Source organism: Galendromus occidentalis, unplaced genomic scaffold, assembly GCF_000255335.2.
Source record: "Galendromus occidentalis unplaced genomic scaffold, Mocc_1.1 scf7180000076870, whole genome shotgun sequence".
NCBI classification, from domain to species: Eukaryota; Metazoa; Arthropoda; class Arachnida; order Mesostigmata; family Phytoseiidae; genus Galendromus; species Galendromus occidentalis.
The window spans coordinates 761,113-781,638 of NW_003804859.1; the positions used below are offsets into that span (position 1 = coordinate 761,113).

General features: G+C 51.1%; 4 protein-coding genes across 4 annotated transcripts; 1 reads left to right on the forward strand and 3 right to left on the reverse strand.

Moving 5' to 3' along the window:
* Nucleotides 1-705: 705 nt before the first annotated feature.
* Nucleotides 706-3,206, forward strand: LOC100903972 (RING finger protein 121). Its single transcript, XM_003740280.2, has 5 exons — nucleotides 706-869; nucleotides 1,407-1,584; nucleotides 1,709-1,851; nucleotides 1,981-2,179; nucleotides 2,314-3,206. Coding segments are annotated over exons 1-5 (1,047 nt in total). The 5' UTR covers nucleotides 706-868; the 3' UTR covers nucleotides 2,840-3,206.
* A 448-nt stretch (nucleotides 3,207-3,654) lies between these two features.
* LOC100899455 (mitogen-activated protein kinase kinase kinase 7-interacting protein 3 homolog) lies at nucleotides 3,655-5,593 on the reverse strand. Its single transcript, XM_029110602.1, has 4 exons — nucleotides 5,348-5,593; nucleotides 4,733-4,969; nucleotides 4,234-4,575; nucleotides 3,655-4,130 (listed from the first exon to the last, which is right to left on the reverse strand). Exons 1-4 carry the CDS (start codon nucleotides 5,432-5,434, stop codon nucleotides 3,735-3,737), a joined length of 1,062 nt encoding a protein of 353 aa, XP_028966435.1. The 5' UTR covers nucleotides 5,435-5,593; the 3' UTR covers nucleotides 3,655-3,734.
* A 1,335-nt stretch (nucleotides 5,594-6,928) lies between these two features.
* Nucleotides 6,929-8,516, reverse strand: LOC100904120 (monothiol glutaredoxin-S11). Its single transcript, XM_018638304.1, has 5 exons — nucleotides 8,293-8,516; nucleotides 8,027-8,138; nucleotides 7,756-7,944; nucleotides 7,413-7,659; nucleotides 6,929-7,305 (listed from the first exon to the last, which is right to left on the reverse strand). The coding sequence occupies exons 1-5, from the start codon at nucleotides 8,346-8,348 to the stop codon at nucleotides 7,223-7,225; spliced, it is 687 nt and encodes a 228-aa protein (XP_018493820.1). The 5' UTR covers nucleotides 8,349-8,516; the 3' UTR covers nucleotides 6,929-7,222.
* Nucleotides 8,517-9,261: 745 nt separating this feature from the next.
* On the reverse strand, nucleotides 9,262-12,209 carry LOC100899597 (RCC1-like G exchanging factor-like protein). Its single transcript, XM_003740250.1, has 7 exons — nucleotides 11,990-12,209; nucleotides 11,738-11,879; nucleotides 11,140-11,298; nucleotides 10,838-11,039; nucleotides 10,274-10,726; nucleotides 9,633-9,892; nucleotides 9,262-9,382 (listed from the first exon to the last, which is right to left on the reverse strand). Exons 1-7 carry the CDS (start codon nucleotides 12,061-12,063, stop codon nucleotides 9,305-9,307), a joined length of 1,368 nt encoding a protein of 455 aa, XP_003740298.1. The 5' UTR covers nucleotides 12,064-12,209; the 3' UTR covers nucleotides 9,262-9,304.
* Nucleotides 12,210-20,526: the final 8,317 nt, after the last annotated feature.

Consider the following 20,526-nt stretch of genomic DNA (forward strand, 5'->3'; position numbering starts at 1 on the left):
TTTCGCCGTTTATACGGAAACCCTTCGGCATGGTCTTCGGAGCTCGTCTGACGATCAAGTATAAGTAAGAGTAAGAATGGCGTATCAGGTACTAAGTAACCCCCCCCCCTCAGTCGAGAGTCGCGACTGAAACCTGAACTCTGTCTCTACAATTGGGTTGGCGGGAATGTTCTCGTTTTGTTTACAGACTAGTGGCCGAGGATCGAGTTACTCTCGGATGTCTGAGGACTTGTTGAACTGCGCTGGAATTCGCGTTTGAAAGAGCATGAGTCTGAATCAAGAAGCCTCCGGGAGTTGACATTCGGACCCGCCCCCGCCCCCGGATGAATGGGGAAGTTGAGCGGGTAAAGTGAGTCGTCAACTTTTTAGCGCCGATTTTCCTGCCAGAGGCCCTCCGAAAACTCGTTTCAAAGCTGGTCCTGCACCAGGACTACGTCTATCAGCCCGAAAGACGGAGGATGACCAACACCGATCAAGAGTGAGGGTGAAGCACCGTTGCTTTTCCCGCGAAACATTTGAAAAGTCCCCCGGCGCCCACAGGGTCAAGGGAAATGAAGCTGGGGTTGGGCTGATTCATTGTGAATCCTTCCTGTCAATCTCGACGAGGCCCGATGGAGAATCATAGGTGAGCGAAACGTGGCCCGTCGTAATGTCGCGAAAAAACTCAGTCGAAAACAGCTGCTGATAAGATCGTCTCCAAGATGGCGGCGCGCATACGGTTCGGAACAAAATGACTGTCAGTGCTGGAAGTGCCATCCTCGGAGAGCCGATAATGTGGTCGTTCTGAAATAGCCAGCCGATCCTGCCACAATCAGGAGAGGATTCATACGAACTTCTGAGACCTCTCCTGGCAGTCCTCATATCCCCGAGTGAGTGAGTGAGTCAGTGGGTGAATATCCGGTGTTCGACATCCTCGATTTTTTACGGTGATGAGAACGACGTGAACAGTCTCTCGTCTGAGCTCAAGGAGCTCTTCCGTAGAGTTCTTTCGACCAGCGAGTCCGCATCAGAGAGAAAGCAAATGTCCCTTGAGTTCTATGGAGTCGGAATCCGAGCACTCGGATCGATACCGATCCGTTTGGCGCTGCCGGAATGGGCGGAAGGGCCGGCGAAGATGTCTAGTTGTCGAGTTAAATGGTGGAAACCTCTGATACTCAAAGCGGCATGTGGTATGTCGACGGAGCTGAGCTTAGAGATCTGTGCTAGCGATCGTGTTCCGCCGGAAACCGATGGGCGAGAAATTGATAAAAAAAATCAACGAATTCCTCAGCTTGTCCTCCTCCGCGATGACGTCGTGATCATATGGGATCGATGCGATCGATCTCCGCTTTATTCGCTCGTATGAGACTGGGGGATGACGAAGATGAGGTTGAATACTCTTGACGGGTTTTCGATTTCTTTTACAGTGATCAGCTTTACATCGAGAATGCCGGATCCGAGGAGAATCGTTCTCATTTTCGTGAGCTTCCTCGCGGGCGCTTACGGTCACATTCATGGCCCTGTCCCCAAGGAATATCTCGACAACCCTGAGAAGGATATATCACATCTGAACGAAGATTTGCGGTTACGGATAGCACATGCCAGGTCTGGATTGGTCAAAAGCAACAGATGTTCGGCATTCTAAAAACCACAGATCCATTGAGCAATATTCTTTTTGATAATTTGCAAAACATTCGGTATGACGAAGATCTCCCGCCCTTGATCGCAGGTTCCATGAAAAACACAAAGGACACGAAGAGATGCACTTCTGGATGGGCATCAGCCTGCTATTCGGCGTGGTGGCCACACAGATTCTTATCGTTGTTTGGAAAGAGAAACACTACAGCTCTTATAGACAGTTTACGATGTGGGGTAAGTTGCCACGCTCACCGTTAGGGCCATCATCATCAAAAAATATCTTTTTTCGAAGGAATATCCCCCAGGATGCGCCAAACGAGCTTAGCGATGAATGAAACGACCTTCTCCTTCTTCTTCACTTAGGGCTCTGGCTGATACCATTATGCATCTCCGTAAATGCCGGCTACTGGAGATTCATATTCGTGTGGTCCATCTTCACGATCATCACCGGCATGGTGATACGGATGGCCCTCCGGAAGCCGATCGGCAAGACCACCCCGCGCTGGGTGTACAAATGGTTTTACTGTATTCATTTACAAAGCGTCGGCCTGGGCGTGTGCGGGTGAGCTTCCCACAGGAGCCTTCGAGGCAAATCCAGATTTCCATCCGCATCGCTGCCTATCGGGTCAAGACTGAGCTTTATGTCAAGCCAAAAAATCAGCTTCGCATTTAATTTTCCAAATTTTCCAATTCCAGTTATCTGGTTCTGATCTTCACACTCATGGGAGGATCTCAGCTCTTCTCGACGTTACCCGACGTGGCATTCAAATTCGGGACCCTACTTTTCTTTTACGGGGTTTATTACGGAGTCCTGGGTCGGGACATCGCCGAAGTCGTCACCGATCGGATGGCATGCACCATCGGCTACTACACCGATAGCGGAGTGCCATATCGTAATCTCGACAAGGACACCTGCGCGGTCTGCGCGCAGAAAATCATGATTGTGAATAACGAAGACGCAGTTGTCGAGGAGCGTTTCACGCTGTCGTGCTCGCACTCGTTCCACGAGTTCTGTATTCGGGGTTGGTGTGTAGTAGGTAAAAAACAGACCTGTCCATACTGCAAGGAAAAAGTCGACCTCCAGAAGCTGTTCAAAAACCCTTGGGAAAAGCCTCATGTGATCTTCGGTCATTTCCTCGACTTGATAAGATATGCCTTAGTATGGCAGCCTATTATCATTGGAGCCACGCAGGGCTTCAACTGGTACATGGGATTCGAGTGATTTCTCTTGCCTTCGGGGGACCCGGGGACCTTGATCGGGTCGAGAGCACGGCTCGCCGTCATGATTGCGGCGGAAAGACGAAGAGTTCTGTTGAATTAAGACTCCGACACAACTCACGTGAGAATTAAGGCGCTGTAAATAATAGTGGTCGTCGAGTGGAAGGATCTCTCTGAGTGATCTTGCTCGTTCAGTTTGCCGACTTACTGTATACCAGATTGACGTTGGCTTTATGATTCAATCGGTTGAATCGATGGGTCAAGTCTGTCCGCGTAGAAGTGTGTACATTCTCAAAGTCATCTTCTACATCCCACCAATCGCCTCCGCCGCGCACCGTTTGACGCTGGCCAATAAAAGTCTTGGAACAACCGATTGAGGGTCCTACGAAGTCTAGGAGGTTCGCTAGCTCGAATCGGGAATCCCCAAAACTGACCGATCGACTATGAAAATGCTTCAGTCTACGAGGCTCTGCGTCTCTCGGAAAGGGTCTTTACTATGTCATGATATCGGTCATTTTTACAGAAGAGTTCGCCCTCGTCAACGATGGGGTCGATTGAATGATACATATACTTATTCGGCATCAAGTTTAACACAAGTTTGACACTTCCATATATTAGAATTCAATCCATCTGCGTCGAACGGCCTCTAGTCGAGCCCCCGATCTAATCTGAAATTGAGAGTTTTCTTCATTAGTGCTCCCGATCCTGAGATTTTTGAAGCTTATCGAAATAGCTCGAGTGACGCCCGCGCACTGCCGAGAATGACTCGGGGAGGAACGATGTTCAGAACTTCAAACAGGGAATTCGAGCACCAGGATGATTGTACGGGAACGGGTGGTTAATGCAAAACTTGCCGCGACGCCCGTCGCGTTATTAGTGATCGCAAACGCAGGCTTCCTCTAACCTCTGTTGATATTCTTGTAGAAACGGAACGTCACACTATCTTTGGGCGTCCGTTGCCTCATCCGCAAACATATTGGAGATCTACCCCGTGGCTCTTTTTTCACTTCGATCTCGATCTCATCGTTCAGCGTATCGTCATCGTCTTCGCTACTATCCGGCAACGACAGCGAATCTGTGCTGGATGTTTCATCCTCGCTCGAGGGCTCGTCAAACTTACTAGACACAATGGAAGAGGTTGAAGATCTCGGGTTCAGACACATTTCGCATATTTTGATTTCTGGATGATTCACGAATGTACAGTGTTCGCATCCCCATCGTGACGGCGGCTCCTGGACAGGGGGCTTCTCTCTCCGCCGGTTCGAGGACGCTTGGATCGTGGCCACAGGATTGTCCTGGAAGACGAGACATCAGATGAGCGGCATTTCTCAGAAAGCAGCGCGATTCACTTGGGAAAATCATTTTCTCCGACAGGGGGGAGTCTCGACTTTCACTCACCGGACCAGGATAGATGTTATCGTAAAATCCTAAGGGGGCTTGACCATCGGTGTGGAGATCGACCTCGGTGACGAGGCAGTGCGTTTGGACGCACAGCTGCCGATTCGCTTGTGCCAAGTCCAGCAAGGTTTCTATTGTTATCTTCGGGTTCTCTTCTCTGATTTCAACGGATCTCTCGAATAGAAGCCTCTCTTTCCTCGTGACCTCGTCGCGGAGTTTCATCAAGCACTCCCGATTCTTCTGTGTGGCTTCGTCTAAAGCCTGTAATCTGTCTTTCTGGTTCCGGAGCAGGAAAGCTTCGTAGTTGAGATTCTCCACGATGCAGAGTTTCGGGGCGTTTTCCTGCTGCAAAGCAGAAGAGCTCCGAATGAGGGAGGTCGGAGAACTCGGATTCCAACACCACGGATCCTCGGGGCACTCTGATCATGACACTTTTTCTAACATAACAACCTGATTCGGATCTCATCAATTACCAAGGTCGTTGTGGAGGATAGCTTACCTTGTCCGGGCTCTGTGGGGGTGTGATGATCAGAGAAGGTGGGCGCTCGGGCATTGGCACGCTTTCGAGATGGGCGTTTTCGACTCCCGAAGTCTCAAAATCCGAATACATTTGGGACAGATTCTCCCCGCTCGCTCCGTTTTGCGATCCGCCCTCTCCGTTGCTCCCCCCAACAGCACCGAGGGTGGAAGAGACTCGGCTAAGCTGATTCAAGAGAGCTGTCCGGTTTCTTGGATACTGGAAGTCGGAGTCGGATTAGACACTCTGATGAACGGAGGAGGGTGTGTTGCGAAGGAGCGAATTGCGGATACGTCATCGCGAGTTTCAGCCCTGCTCTCGCTCGATCGGGAATCGGAGGCTCGGAGCGGGAAACAGCCCCGCGATGAGAGCGTCCGATCGAAAGCGAAAATTCGGGGAATACGGATCCTCGGAGCAGCAACGAGAGGGTTTCATTCGAATTTACACTCTCCTTCCTGACTGATCTATGATTTTCGGAAGATCTCGTCTCGCTCGGGTCGTAGCCGCAGAATAAAATGGGTAATCGAAACCCTGTTACAAACAATTCCCCGACCGAGCTCAGAATGGACACTTGATATGATTACATTATGACCTCACCAGTTTGACGTGAGCAATAACAGTGTCGCGGGGAACTTCAGGGAACCTCTGTAACATCTCGGACAAGAGGCTGTCCATGCTCTCCATGGCTTGCACCGAGCCTCGGAGGGCTTATCCTCTCATCAACTTTCAGCACAAAGTCGATGGGAACTGTGTTTGATGCAGTCCAGTTGTAAGCTTTTGCAGCTTGATATGTGTGTGTAAGCAGAAACAGATGATCGGGTGTGTGTGATGGAGGGAGTGTGTGTGATGATGATGGTGGTGGTGTCGCTGCTGCTACTGCTGAGTGTTGACGGTGGTTTCTGTCGACTCCGATTTTGGCGGGGTTTCCTCCTCTCGGGCGACTGCGCCGATCGAATTTCACAGACTGGACTTCGATGGGGAGCAGAAACGCCGGGACGCGCGGTCGCGCGTGCCTTGATCACAGAGACGAAGGAAGAGGCTCGGTCTCTTCCCCGCCCGGAGGAACCTGGTGATAGGCATATTCAGGGAATATTGGGGTCGATGATCGAATACTTCCGAACGCGTCCCTGGAGAACGCGTTCTCTTCCCCAATCAGGTATGAGGTAGCTCTAGAGGAACGGGGTAGTGAGTGCTATGGTATGCTGACTGTGTCAGGGGCAAAACGTGTGGGAATCGATCGAGATGGGAGACCATGAACGTGACAATAATGATTTTTTCCTGACGAGCGAGCGTCAGCCGGACGAAGTATCGGAACAGACAGGTTCTCTTTGACAAACGGGTCGCTGTAATCTGTTCCAAGCGACGCCGGAGGAGGTTGCTCACATCGTCCGAGATCGGCGAGACTTCGACTCTCCGAATAAACCTTCGCGTGAGAAAGCATCATCAATATCCATAATTCACCCTCTCTTCAATTTGGAGCGTCGACGTCTGATTCAGGATTGCTGGGCTCCTTCTGGGGAGGGAAATCGTCATTGATCTCGGAGAGAATCAGCTAATGCGCATTGCACCGGCTTTCCGAAAATCCATTGGATATCCTTGATCCACAGGAATAAAGCGATCTCTGAGGCCTTGCCGCGTTCTCCGAGCTTTGCGCCATGCGCTTGATCTGTGGAATTTCTGGACGCACTTCAAAGAACCTTACTCGACGCTGTCGAGCGTGAGGAGAAAATTCGTACGCGACCATATCTTTGACTCGGGAGCGATCGGTCGAGCAAATCGACGCTTAAATCAGCTAAATCTCAGTAAACACCTCGAGCGCAGCAGTTCCACCACACCCGCTGGTCCTGCTTCGCAACCATCCCGATATCTTCCTCCCCTTCCCCAATGCGGAGGCGAATTCGTCAGCCTTGAGACATAGTAGAGGCTAGAGAGAAAATTTGGGCATATATCTCTTGATGTTCGAGGCCAGCCCAACTTCATTCATCGTCTCCAACTTCTATTTTGACGCCGAAATACCCAGGTGAAATGTCCCAGGAGGGACTTGGTGCGTCCTGGAACGCTCGGCGATAACTCAGCCGAAGCTCAATTAGTCTTATGTACTCGATGTAGTGCTGGGGGATCGAAAGGGATGACAGTGAAGCATCGAATCCGACTAGAACTCTCCATGATAAGTTTAAAGGTTTCTCGCAATGAAGCCCCGAGGTTTATTTCACGGAACACTTCCTGGTCCATTGCCAAGAACTCCTATGACGAACAACTTCGACCGATACGTCGATGCATGGGAATGTATTCTTCGACTCGGAGACGCCTCTGAGAAATCTACGGCTCTTTAAGACTCGGCGAAAAGCGAGCTAGGTATCGATCGAGGTATTGATGCGTGGATAAGGCTCTATCGTTTGACTTTCTCTCTTCAATCCTGAGCTAGAGACTCCGGTGCGGAACTCCAGACGCTCGAATTAGAGCGATCAGATTTCACGCTGATCCTTCGAGAACTCCCTTCAGGCTACCCTCTTCCTCTAGCTGCGCCATGATGTCGACTCCGCCCACGAGATCACCTGAAATCAAATTTCCCGAATGATTGAGGATGCCGATCTATTTCGCGTATACAGACTCATCATTCATTTGATAGTCAGCGAAAGATGCGCGGGAGCGGTGGTCTCACCTTTGACGTAGAGTTGGGGATATGAGGGCCAATTCGAGTATTTCTTGAGTCCTTCACGGACATCATTGTCGGTCAGGATATCGAAATAACCGAACTCTACGCTGTGCTTCTTCAACATTTCGATGGCCTTCCGGCTGAATCCACATCGAGGCTGGTTCGGGTCACCCTTCATGAAAATCATCACTTTCTTCGAATCTATGAGCTTCCGGAGACGTGTGTCGAGCGATTCGGCGCTCGAGGACGCGGACTGCAACGATACGTTCCCTTGACTAGAAATCCCAGGCTGGAGTTTCATGGCACGATGCGTTCAGGACTTCGATCGCTCGACGAGACGGTGACTCACCTTCGTCGCTTCGTCTCCCAGGCAGGCAGTTTCGGCTTTCTTCTCAAGTTCTCGGACCTTGTGCATGAAGCTTGACGGATCAGCTCCTCGCATTTTCTCTTGTGTAGCCTTGCCCAGCAGGAATACGAACTCCGGCACGGCAGTAATCCCGTATTGCTGTGAGATCGCCTCCAACTCCTCAGCTTCGATCTGTCGAGAAATTTCGATAGATGTTAGAATTTCGGCGCAGTGATTCTATGGGAATTTTGTCTTTCGTGCTCCCGATAATCACCCTGAAGAACTTGGTTTTCGGGTGATCAGCCGCAATTTCCTTAATGACATCCTCCATCTGAGTGCACTCGGGCGACCATGAAGCGGCGAAGAAATGAACAACGAGGAAACCTCTGAAAAAGTTTCTCTATCCGTTAGGATCGATCTCAGTCTGAATGTTTCGAGAATCGGCATCCGACGATCGACTCCCATTGAAGAATAGAATTAGCGGAGCTGCTGTAAGATGAAGGGGATCGATAAAGTCGCAGAATTGAGAAGACAACGCACTTCAGAGAATTGGTCGAAGCTTTCTCGAAGTCCTCCTTGCTCTTGATAACTTCCATTGCCGATTTTTCGCACACCAGGAGGTATTCCAGGAAGAAGGTCCGCACTCCCGACCGGTAAATTCCAGAGTCCTCACACGTTCCGTCCCCGACAGAACACTTTTTCACTAAGGCACTGAAGTTACCGCTGTGTTGTTCTCCGTCAGCTCAGTTGTCGGCTCGAGAGTCGAGAGGGGATATCGCGAGCGCGAGAAGAGAGGGACTAGAGGCAGCCATCTTTGGAAAATTCAAATCATCTGTTGGCGCGCGATGGGCCGGACGATGTGTCCTAAACGAGGCGAGAATCGAACATTCGAAGCTTTGATGGACAGGGAATATATTTATAGCATGAGCTGCGACTCTCCGTCCATCTCGATTCTTGTTCGTTGTAGGAAGTCTTGATTGCATCTATGGATTCTCTCCTTTCCCGACGGGTCTCCGGAGGATATCGGAATCTTGAGTCGTCGTCTACGTGGATGGAGGCTGCTTGCAGACTCTCAACCTGCTGGAGAAGGTCGAAAACCTCCGTACATTCCGGAGGGCACAGACTACGTATGATGAATATCTAGGCATAGGTACATCGTAAACCCAGCTTCGCGGATATAACCGGTTCGGTGCGACTGAGTAGATGTGACTGACGTAATATACTGTGAAGCTTATTCCTTAGGCCTTTCTCGAGGAGGCGGTACATGATAGTCGGTCGGTCAATCGATGATGCCCGGATCCCTCCGGAATTATTCAATTGCTCCCTCTGCATGTTTTGATTGACGAATGTCTAAAGAGCCACATTTCTCAGAAAGCCGACGGGTCTTGGCCACAGACCACAGCTATCGAAGATGTCTCATTCCATCGGCATAAAGGTATGAACCTCGTTCATGTACAAGTATGCTTTTATTCGACGATTACATTGGATGGATGGAATCGTGGTCCTCATGGATATTCACGAGAGCTTTCCGTTAAAGCAGTCTCGTCTCCCCTCAGCAGTAGGATTGAGTTATCGCAGCCATGTGGTCTACGCCTATCGACACCTTGGCGACCCTCACGGCGATATTAACCTGGAAAAGCAATCAGGCGCAGCTCATTATTACCCATGACGGAGAATAGAAAGATTGAATTCGAAAATATGAATCATTCATCGGGTATTTTCGGGGCTGCTTCAGTAATCTGGGATCCACTCTCGAATCCCCTGCGTGCGAGTCCGCCTCTAGTTCCCATCGGCCGCTCGAGCTTGACGCCGATCGCATATTCTCCGACAACGAATGAGATCCCTTTGATTCCAGGTAGGAGTCTGCGGGTGACACTCACCTTCAGAGGGAACATCTGATTCTTCTCATGTCCGAGCCCAAGGCATCCATTTTGGTTCCGACCCCAAGTGAACAAGTGACCCTGATCGTTGATAGCAGCGAAATCATTCAGCCCGCTCGCTAGCGAGACCACCCGAGTGTTCGGTGAGAGCTCTGTGGCCCCGAAAAGGGCCGCTGGTATCTGCTTCGGCGAAGAACTGTGTCCAACCGCGGGTCCTAGACCCAGAATTCCATAGCCCCAACAGTAGACGCGACCCTCTTCTGTGGAAAGAAGGAAAAAAACGAAAAGCTAGAAGTTATCCATCCGTTCTACGCCTAATGGACTGAAGTCGAGTCCTAGATTCGTATTGGAGCTTTTTTCTGTCGGAAACTGACTGTTTGATACTCCTTCGAGTAGTCTGAAACTCATTCAACTGATTGCGGTGATGCCCTTGCCCTAACAGGAGTCCTAGTCATCGAGAAGCCAACCAATACGCGAACCACCGGCGAATCCGCGACCGATGCTTATTCGATTAAGGGACTCGGTCCGGACGGCTGATTTCGATAGAGAACCCGGACCGAGGTCATCTGGAGCTTGATCGCGTATAAAAACTGCTCCTTGAAATTCGATTCCATAGTGGAGTCGGACAGAGAAGGACTCACCATCCGAGGCGAGACACGAGCTGCCGCCGGCGGCAACTTTCTTGATCCGTTTGTTGAAGCGTATGTGCTTCGGTGTATGTCGCTGAGATTCACCTTTCTCCCCCAAGAGCTGTCCGTACTCGTTATTGCCCCAACCGAACACATCGCCCGAAGAGCTCACAGCCAGAGAACAATCTCCCCGAGTGGCGAGTTCCACTATACGGACGCCTTCGATGTCTCCTTGAACTTTTTGCGGCACGCCAGTGTTCCCATAGTGTCCAAGACCGGTTTGTCCGTCGGCGCCCCAGCCGCAGGCGTAAACCTCGCCGCTCTCGGTGAGGAACAGTGTATGATCGAGTCCACAAACGACTTCAGCGACTTTGCCAGGAACTCTGATCCGTCGAACCAGATCTCTTCCGAAATAAACCTCGTCCGGATCGATTTCTCTTCCACACTGGCCAAGACTGTTGTTGCCTGGAATTTTTCGTGTCGGATCCCCGCATGAGTGGGTTTCGCAAACGATGGATGATGACGTCGCGACGTCTATCGGCATACGTGCGAGCAACGATGGGGACACGATCTCACCTAGTCCGTATGCGATCCCTTGATCCGTGACCGCAATGGTATGGGCTCTACCGGCCGCAACCTTCCGTACATGAATGCGCCTTCCGTTCTCGTGGGTCGGGAACCTTATCGGCACGGGTTCGGTCAACAATCTCATATCGGCTTTATTGTCAGCTTTCTGACTACCCAATTGGGAGTCGGAGTTGATGCCGGTACCGAACAGCTGTGGAATTGAATTGTCGTCTATAATCGATCCTCCATCAGGCCACCAACTATTCACCGAATTGGACTTGACAGTCCCGGAAATAGAGAGGAGTCCTCACCTCGAAATCATTGAGTCTTTCATCATGACGAGCGGCGAATATAGTGAAACCGTATCCGCACGCGATATCTTTCATCATGTGATTCTCACTGAAGCCAATCTTGGACGGATAGCTGCAATGGTGGCTCACCCTATCGATTGTCACGCCCAAAGGCCGCACCTTGAAACAGAATGCATGGTCAAAAACTGTAAGCTTGGGATCCGGCTGGAGTCCAGGAAAAAAATCGATGCTGCGGGGTATTTCGCACTTTCGAGACAAACGTCAGACACCCTGAAGATTTCTCCCCTACGATGAATGATAATACGAGCAATCCATCAACGGTTAGGATCAGATAGTCAGAAAAGTAAGATCCTCTCTATGCTCCGTGCTCAATGGAGTCTTTTGTGTTGGCTCGCGCCTCACGCTGAAACGCGAGAGCTTCGAGAACCGGACTCAGACTAGGTTCGTGTTGACGCCCCGGAGGGTCCCCCATAGATCTGCGAATCCCCTGTTGTCTAGCGCAGGGGAGCTAGACCGGATGGCATCGCTCAGTTAGCAAGAAAAAATGACCGCGGTGTATCTGAGACACTGAAGAATCTTGGGGTTTCGCGAAACTTACGAACTTGTCTCGTCCCAAAGCGCCGCTGAGGGTGCCACCCCAGAGGTAACAGCGAACTCTTTTCTTTGGCCGGAGCATGGTTTCTTTGACTGGAATCTCCTTCTCCACAAACGGTCTGAACCTCCCTGCTTGCCGAACCGGTCTAGAATTTCGAATTGGAAATCGGAAACCGACTCCGGTGAGCTCCATACCACAAGAAAATCCCGAATTGAAGATTCATCTTGACAACCGGAACAGACGATTGGGACTCACGTCTGTACTAAGCGTTTCGCACTCTTCGTGCCCAGCCTGGTCGTGGCACTCAGGCTGGAGGCGAGGGCGGACATTTTCTCTTCTTCTCTTGCCCTCTTCTACAAACTTCACAGGAGTATTATCCCAGCCATTCTCGGCATTGGGCTCGGAAATCCGCAGAGCGGGAAAACAAGACCGAATCTACACCGCGCGGTGACGGTGCGCGTGGAACATTCTCCCCAGCTGACGGAGTGTTTGTAGAGGGCGCTGCTGTTTCCTCGGATCGAATTTGAACATCTCTACGGAACCTGCTTCACCGCGCGATGCTTATTCGAAACGTTTCTCGCACAAAGAAAATTCATGTCGTTGGCGTGGTAGTCCAGGTAGCCGCGTGAGATTTTCCTGTTCTGGGATCCGTGCCTTTCTTGTCCCTGAAGCATCAAGCTCTTCTCAGGAGCTCGGATTGGAGAATAAGTCCTTTGAGAACGACTCGCCGACTCCCGCAGGTGTACGGTACGTATTTTTCCCTTGCAAGTCGTGATTCTGCTCCTATAGTAAGTGTTGGTTGGAGTCTTCGCCGCTATTCTGCGGGAGCAGATCTGATGAGACGGCTGGCTTCCTTTCCAGCTTGGGGTAAGATGCTCCGTCCGGGCTCCTGCCTCAGTCGGGTGTTTTTCGGCGGAAAGGATTGTGCGTGGTCTCAAGAAACGGGGGATCCATACTTGAAGCAGGGAAGCAGCGAGATGAATATTCTCGAAACTTCTCACGTCATGGATTTCGTTTGGCAGAGAATCGTTTGGACTTTATCGATTCCCATGGGTAGAACGTTGAAAGCGGTATCGATTTCGGTGATTTGAGACACCTAGACTGAGAGGACTTAGTTGTTCACAGTGAGTGGTTGCCGCTTATTCTTCATTTGAATTTTCGAAACGTAAGCTCAAGGTGACTCTGTGGACAATCATCGAGCGGAATCTTCGGATACCTAACCTGGAACGTTATCCGGTGATCGTTTCGGAGGTCCCATGGAGGGGTTCGAGTTTTTTTCCCGTGAATCTCATAATTTCCGCATTCCTCTCTTCCTCGGGCTCTCCGCTTGAAATAGCGAAAACCAACGAGAAGAGGCTCTGAGCCGAATATTGTCAAGCTGGGAGAGAGTTATACTCCTGCTCCGAGCTATTCTTTACTTAGGAAGCCAAGGGATCGACTGTTGTTCATAGGGATAGCTTCGAAGCGTACGGAATTGCGGCTTGAGGATGGCAAAGTTCAAGGCGGCGCGGAGCTCTTGGGCTACATCAATGAATTGCGAACACATTCTCCGAACATTTCACTTGTCGTACGCGACCTGCGATGATAATTGAATGATCCATCGACGTGCTTATATGTATTGCTCGTACTTTCTTCTTCATGGGGATATAAACGTGTCTAGAATGATCATCTTCGAGACACCTTAATATCCCGATAGAGCCTCGAAGAATCAAAATTCCTCGAATCGAATATGACGGGGATCGGGCTCGAGGGAACGATCATTCTCTCCTTCCTGCTGTACGGAGAAAGTCAGAGAGGCTTTTCGGAATCTCAAAATACTTCCTTGCAGACCCCGAGATGAGTTCGCTCCCGGTTGATACGATCGCGTCCGAAGAAGAGGTTTTTGTGACCTACATCGAAGATCAGTGCGTCAATGGTCAACTGACGAAGTACAAGAAGGATCTGCTATGGACGATGCACCGGAACATTCTGGCGTCTCTGAGCGAGAGCCCTCCGCTAAAGATCGATCAGCTAACCGTCGGCAGCCATGTTGCCGTAAACGTAGAAGACATGTTTGTGAGAGCCGTCGTCCTCAGCGTCGATTGCCGCTTACGGTTCCCGGTCCTTCTGCTCGACATTGGAACCAAAGATTTCGCGCATCCATCCGAGATGCGACCGTTGAGCGCTGAGCTCGAGAAACAGCCGCGCATGGCGGTTCGCATTCTGCTCCGAGAGGCGGCTGCCGTCGCCACCGGTGAGACCCGGACCCTTAAGGACATCGAGCTCGTCGCTGTCCATGGCGAGACGCACCTTTTCGGGAGCCTGATGCCGAGCGGAGATCCAGAAAGACGAGAGTACTCGAAGGTGGAAGCATTCGATTTCGGTAGAGAATCTGTGAAAATGGAAACTCTGTCGAAACGTGAGCCTCCGCCGACCGGTGTCCTTCATGTTCCTGCAGCGGCTGCTCCCAGCGCTGCCCCTTCGCCGAGGGATCATGAAAGCGAAGCGGTCGAGGAAGGTCAGGATATGATTCAGGGACAGATAGCCGATGAAGGAAACCATCGGGAATATGTTCCTCAAGAACATTATCCGCAGGGATATCCCTCTCAGGAGAACAGCCATCAAGAATATCAAGCTCAGGAACAAGACTATCAAGAATACCAACCTCAGGAGCAAGACCCTCAAGAATACCAACCTCAGGAGCAAGTCTATCAAGAATACCGACCTCAGGAGCAAGTCTATCAAGAATACCAACCTCAGGAGCAAGTCTATCAAGAATATCAAGCTCAGGAACAAGTCTGTCAAGAATATCAAGCTCAGGAACAAGACCCTCAAGAATATCAAGCTCAGGAGCAAGACTATCTAGAATATCAACCTCAGGAACAAGACCATCAGGAATATTATTCGGCGCAGCGCTATCAGGATCGGTACCCACAGGCTCCTGGGCTCCTGGCCCCAGTCCAGATGGCTCCGATCAAAGCCGCTATTCCCTCAGTTGAAGAGAAGTTGACTCTTTCGAAACCGAAAGTCCCGCAGGCGCTCATCCTCGGCGCTTGTGAGATCGAGGTCATCGACCTGCCGAACAAGAAAACCGTAACCGTTCGCCGCGCGGACACTGAACACAATCTGAGAGCTCTCGAGAGCAAGCTCCAGAGTTTCTCGTTGAAGTATCGCGCAGTTTCATCGGTTGACGTTGGAGATTACTTGCTGGCCTCGTACGGCGGAGAGGGACACTTCTGGTCTCGGGCTCTGGTCCATGAAGTCGACGAGCAGCTCGTTCACGTTGAGTATGTCGATTACGCTATTTTTGATTTCGTTCCGAGAACGAATATCCGAGAGCTGCCGCGGTGCTTTTGTCAGCTACCGGCCCACGTCGCCACGGTGGACTTTAACGCGGAGCTTGAAGTCGGGAAGAAGTACAGAGCTGTAATCACATCCAAACTCGACGGTTTCGGTCGTCTATTTGTCGGATTCATTACCGAGTGAGCGATTATTTGCGAAACAGCGAATACACGTCTCCCTGACAATTCTCGAGCATTCTCAACAGCCCGCTGTAAATATATTCGAAGAAAGGTTTCTGTAAATTAATTCCTCCCGATGCTGGCATTCCATTCATCTGATAACCTATCGAGTGTGACTGACTCCCGTATGAAAGAGATGAGAGTGAAAATATGAACGAAGTGAGAACATTTCGGAACAGCGTGGTCTGATAAGGCAAAAATAAATGAGGCTGAAACCAAACGGACACATTCAATGCTCTCTGATGCCGCTCGTGCACGCATCTACGATCTCTGATGCCATACAGGCACTCCAGGCTCTTCCTCAGTCCTCAGATTTGAGTCCTAGACGCTCGGCCCAGCATCCTCCCGGTGAGCCATTCGCAAAGGCGGACGATCGTAACCTCATCAGATCCGTCGAAGCTTGATATCCGTGTCGGAGTCGATCGTACGGGTTTCGGAGCGCGAACTCACAATGTAGCTTCGGTACTAACAACTTGTCACTTTCGGTCTCCCAAAAATTGCTAACCCACACACTCAGCGAAGTCTCATCAGCTTATTCAGTCGTCTTGGGATTCTCAGAGTCCGCCCTATTCTCCCGTCAGGATCAGCTACAGTGCTACAAACCCTCTCGAACAGGACGAGATCGAAATACTCCAAGTGCTGATGGTAGCAAACATAGGGGTGGACAAGTTGCCTTGAGTAGGTTGCCAAGCTTCGACAGTCAATACATGTGAGCCGGGAGTTCTTTTGCCGCGACACTCAGTGACTGCTCTCGATTGTGTATGAGCTTCGTTGCACCGGGCATTATGTCCAATTGGTTCCTGTCCTCTCGCTTCGAGGCTTCCGAACATCCAGTCGCGAGGGAACAGTGGGATAGAACAAATAATTAGGACAGAACAGAGGATGAACCGGCAGATAAGGTAGGATGGGACTGGAAGATTAGCCTTGATCCCGAGAAATCTCGCCCTGTCCACCCGCGGAGCATCGAACTACCCCCACTCGATGAGATTGAGTCTGTCCTGAGAATTTTCACTTTCTGCACCGGACTAAAAACAAATTCTGAGGTAGCAGCAGAGCCACTACCGTGTAGAGGACGTTAAACGTCTTCGGAATGGCCATTCCGCCATTCGTAAGACTCGAGCATCGTCATTATCTCTTTAAACTCAGCTCGTACTTTTAGGTCTCATTATCACGAGTGAAGTCGAACTCTTCACCGAAGCTGGGAAAATATCTTCTTCTGAGTGGAAAATGTCTTCTTCTGAGTGGAAAACATCTTCTTCTGAGTGGAATATATCTTCTTCTGAGTGGAAAATATCTTCTTCTGAGTTTTGAAAGAGGTGGATGCGGAATTGCGTTGCTAGCCATTGGGTCGTTACGCGCGCTCTGGAAATTTGAAATCGCCCTCTCCCAGGAGCAACCGTGATCACGGGCGAATAGGGCGCATTGGGTGTCATTCTCGCCTCCAGGAGTTGATCTGTGCGTGAGGGAATTCCGTAGGAAGTATATGAAATTGATGCGCCGCAAATTTGCTATCTGAAGACACCAACCGGGTGTCGATCGGTGAAGAAGGCACGGAGCTGCAGGGCGTAGAAAATGGACAAGTTTCGTCACACTTTTGGTGAAATACTAGGCCAACTTTTTTAAAGACGTTTCACGTCATTTATCCACGATGATTCCGACCGTGGAAACCAGTTAATTTGAGTTGCTCACCCAGAGAAGAGCCATCGAGTTCAGTCCCCGGTCGGAATTGATGTGCACCATGCCCCGAAACGCAATCTCGACTCGCCGAGAGCTACGGAGCTCCTTGACATCGAGGACCCTCATAAAGTCGTGGGAGCGAGAAAATAAACGTCGCATGGAGTCCGCTTGAAAACGATTCATCCATCCATTCATTCGAATCGATCGCCGAGTCCTCCGCGGTGTTGCTTAGTTTCGTAGTTCTTCGGGAGTCGCTCACGATGAACGAGCCGAGCAAAGGAAGATGTTTGTCCCTCGATCAGTTTCCCCGCTCTCCGTTAACATCTGAAGCGACGACAAGGAGCTGGAACGAGGAGAACTCTTGAGGACTGGTTTCCGTTGTCATGATCTCCCCTTCGTCTTCTCCGTCTCAATTTATTCTCCGACCAGTCGTTGCAGTTAGCGATGGGGCTGCGTGAGTCAGAGGGGGAACTGGCTTTCGTTTCGAGAATAATTGATTTTCCTTCCGCGGAGAAACTTACACTCCAATGTCGTTTCCGCTCCCCGCCCGTCGGTCAGTCAGCGAGCGAGCGAGGAAGAATCTCAGCAGCAACGCATGGATGGAGCGAACCGGTGACGATTTTTGTGCGATACCGCTCACAATGTCGAGGGGGAAAAACGCTCGATGTGAGCAAAAACGACTAATGCACTTGGTAAGCAGCCGGTATCGATCTTCTGGAAAGGGTTGGATCGCTCCTTGAGCGGCAACACGTATCAGAGGCCGGAAAGCGCGCTCGAGCGGGTTCGCATCTTGAATCCGAAGGAGGGACACCGTTATAGAGCGAATTCGTGCGACTCAGGGGATCTTGCTCAGAGTGCGCGCGCCTCGTCGACACGATCCCTGAGGGAGTGAGGGCTCTTCGAAGCCGAACTCCACCCGCATCGCTGAATCGTGGACTTCGTCTCGGGTACTTCACCACTTTCTGCTGGGGGCTAGAGGATCTCATGTTAGAAGGAGATCGAGAGTCGACTCCATCGCGATGAGGAATTCTCTTCTTCGGCGACAGCTCGACAGTCGGCGCGCCCCAGGCCGTCGTTGAATTATTCCTCATGACGGCGGATCGATATTGTGAAATTCTTTGATCCCAGGTTCGTGAGTGCGAACGTTGCATTCGACCCGACCACGCGTCTCTCGTCATCGACGAGAGAACCATGTTGCGCCTCAGCGAACTTTTCGTGCTTTAGAGCGAAGCCGACGAGCCCATGAAGGGAGTGGTCTGGGACAATATCGGAAGATCATCCGGGAAAAGTTCGAGAAATCGAACCACGTATGAGATCATTATACGGAGCAGAAAGCGACCATTTCCCGTTCTGTACCCAGGAGCGATTCCGTTATCCCAGGTACTTGATCACTTGTCCGTTTTATCGAAATTCCACAGCGTCTGCCTTCCCAACTCGCGATTACAGCACTGCGTCTGCGGGGATCCGCAGCCGATCTTTCCCTACCGACAGAGTATTGTGGATTACTGTTCCTCGTAAGTCTGCCGCTGGCTGCGAGAAGTTCCCGCTCCTCGGCTTTTCCCACAGATTCCTGCTCTTATCAACCGAATATCTACCTACATCAAAGGGAGCGGAGCGAAGCAAGACTAATCGGCTTCAGATGCCGCGAGCTGAAAACATGCTCATTTGATAGCCGCCTGGCGAGTTCTACTCTTAAACCTGCTTCACACGCAATGAATTCCCGCGGGGAACGCCATAAGAGATGGCGTAGTTCAGTTTTTACTCCGGAACGTTCGTTCGAGAGAGAAGTCCTGCAATTCCATGGAACGGTGCTGCTCGGCCTCTGGTTCTTCGAGCGTTAACCCTGAACATTTGAGTTGTCGAATCGTAGCGGCGACCATTCCGGCGGCGGTGCCGGCGTGGCCAGCCGCAGTCGGACGGCCTTCCCTGTTGCCTGAGATATAATTCATGCACAGCTGTCAGGGAGCCCTCGGCGGAATTATCGTCCGCAGCGGGAAATCTTCATACTAGACCGCTCTTTTTCCTGCTTAGCAATAGCCAGAATGTCGAAGAAGTCTCGATTTTTTCGGCGGTTCCCGGGGATGAGGTCTGCTCGGCCACAGAGAATCTTGCGGTTTCCTACTCACGATAAGATCTTCCCCGCCATCTTGTCGATTACCGTGAAAATCCAATTTGACAATGTAGAATTGACAATTGACGATTCGAATTCTCCGTTGAGCATCCTGAATTGTGGTTAGTAAGTTCACCTTTGTTGCTCCCTGGACACGGCTCCTATACTGTTGTATGACGTATGACGCAGGCGCGTCTAAGGCCGGTGCCGACATCCCAAAAAAAAGGAGGTTCGAAGGCGAAGGCAGAGGTTGCCTCGATCTGAAGTTCGCTCCGCCGCGTCATTGGAATTCGTTCCGATTTCACGTGCGGAGTCCAGGCTCTGAATTACCGATGCTTTCTTGGATGCGCCCGAAGCGTCGAACTCAATATCAAGCTTGTCTCCGTGAGCGGCCTAACCGGTCAGCAACACGCGTATTCTAGAAACGTCGCGGACGGAGAATCTCGCGTGCCCGTTCGGCTACATGGCGTGCGTGCAGAGCATGCATGAATATGGATGCGCACACTTCGATACGGCGAGGCACGCGCAAACTCGACAGGACGCGGCACCTCCGGGTTCAAAGACGACCTAATAAGGTCGCGGGAAAAAATATCCATTGATGAGCGATTTCCCCTTCTAGTCGAGATAAATGTCGGCGTTCGGAGAAGATCCGCTCGACCACCTGGAACTGGCGGAACAAGTCTAGTCTGAAAGATGAACGAGACCGTCTTCTAGAAGCTCGAACGTCCCTTCGAGCGGAGAGGTAGCAGCCGCCAATTTCCGGAAGATCTCGCTCGAAATCATTGAATTGAGAGAAAACGCTCAATTTGCCCTTGAGAAAGAAGTCTGGGAAAGAAGTCGATCGTTTATCGGCAAGTGAGACCACAACGTTTCCCCGACGTGTGACAAAGTGTTTCCCAAAGGAGCCGCATTCCTTCGGGCGGCAGTGGTCGACGCGAGATATCGTTGGAATTTATCCGCGTCTCGCCGCGGAACCCTCTGACGAGGAAACATCTAGCGTGAACTGCCCGGAATCTGCTTTCGAAAATGGAAGATTAGACACCAGACCCGGAGCTCCGATTCAGAGGGGCGGCCGATGAGCTGACGAGGCTTCTGTAGTCTCTCCATCGTCCGCCAGGCTACTCCCTGGCCCCCGTAGGACGATAGGCACACGCACGATCGGAAGTACTGGTCAAGGGGGAAAGGGGGCGAGCGGTCGGGCTGGACAAGAGTGAGCAGCAACTTGGATTATACGCTTCGAATATCCCGTCCTAATTTGGAACGATGTCCACTCGACCGTTCCTTCTCCCTTCGAGTGTCACAGGAGTCCCGTGGGAGAATTTCAGCTCCTTCGCGGCTGCGCGGAAATACGCGGTGGCTTGCATGGTGCCTTTGGGGAGCATCAATTGTTCGAGTTTGTTGGAGCGTTGTGTCAGCGTACGACTGATCCGAGGAAAGGATGAAAAGCCTCCAATGGATGCGCACTCCTGGGGAAGTCTGCGGCGGTGGCGATTTCTCCATTGAGG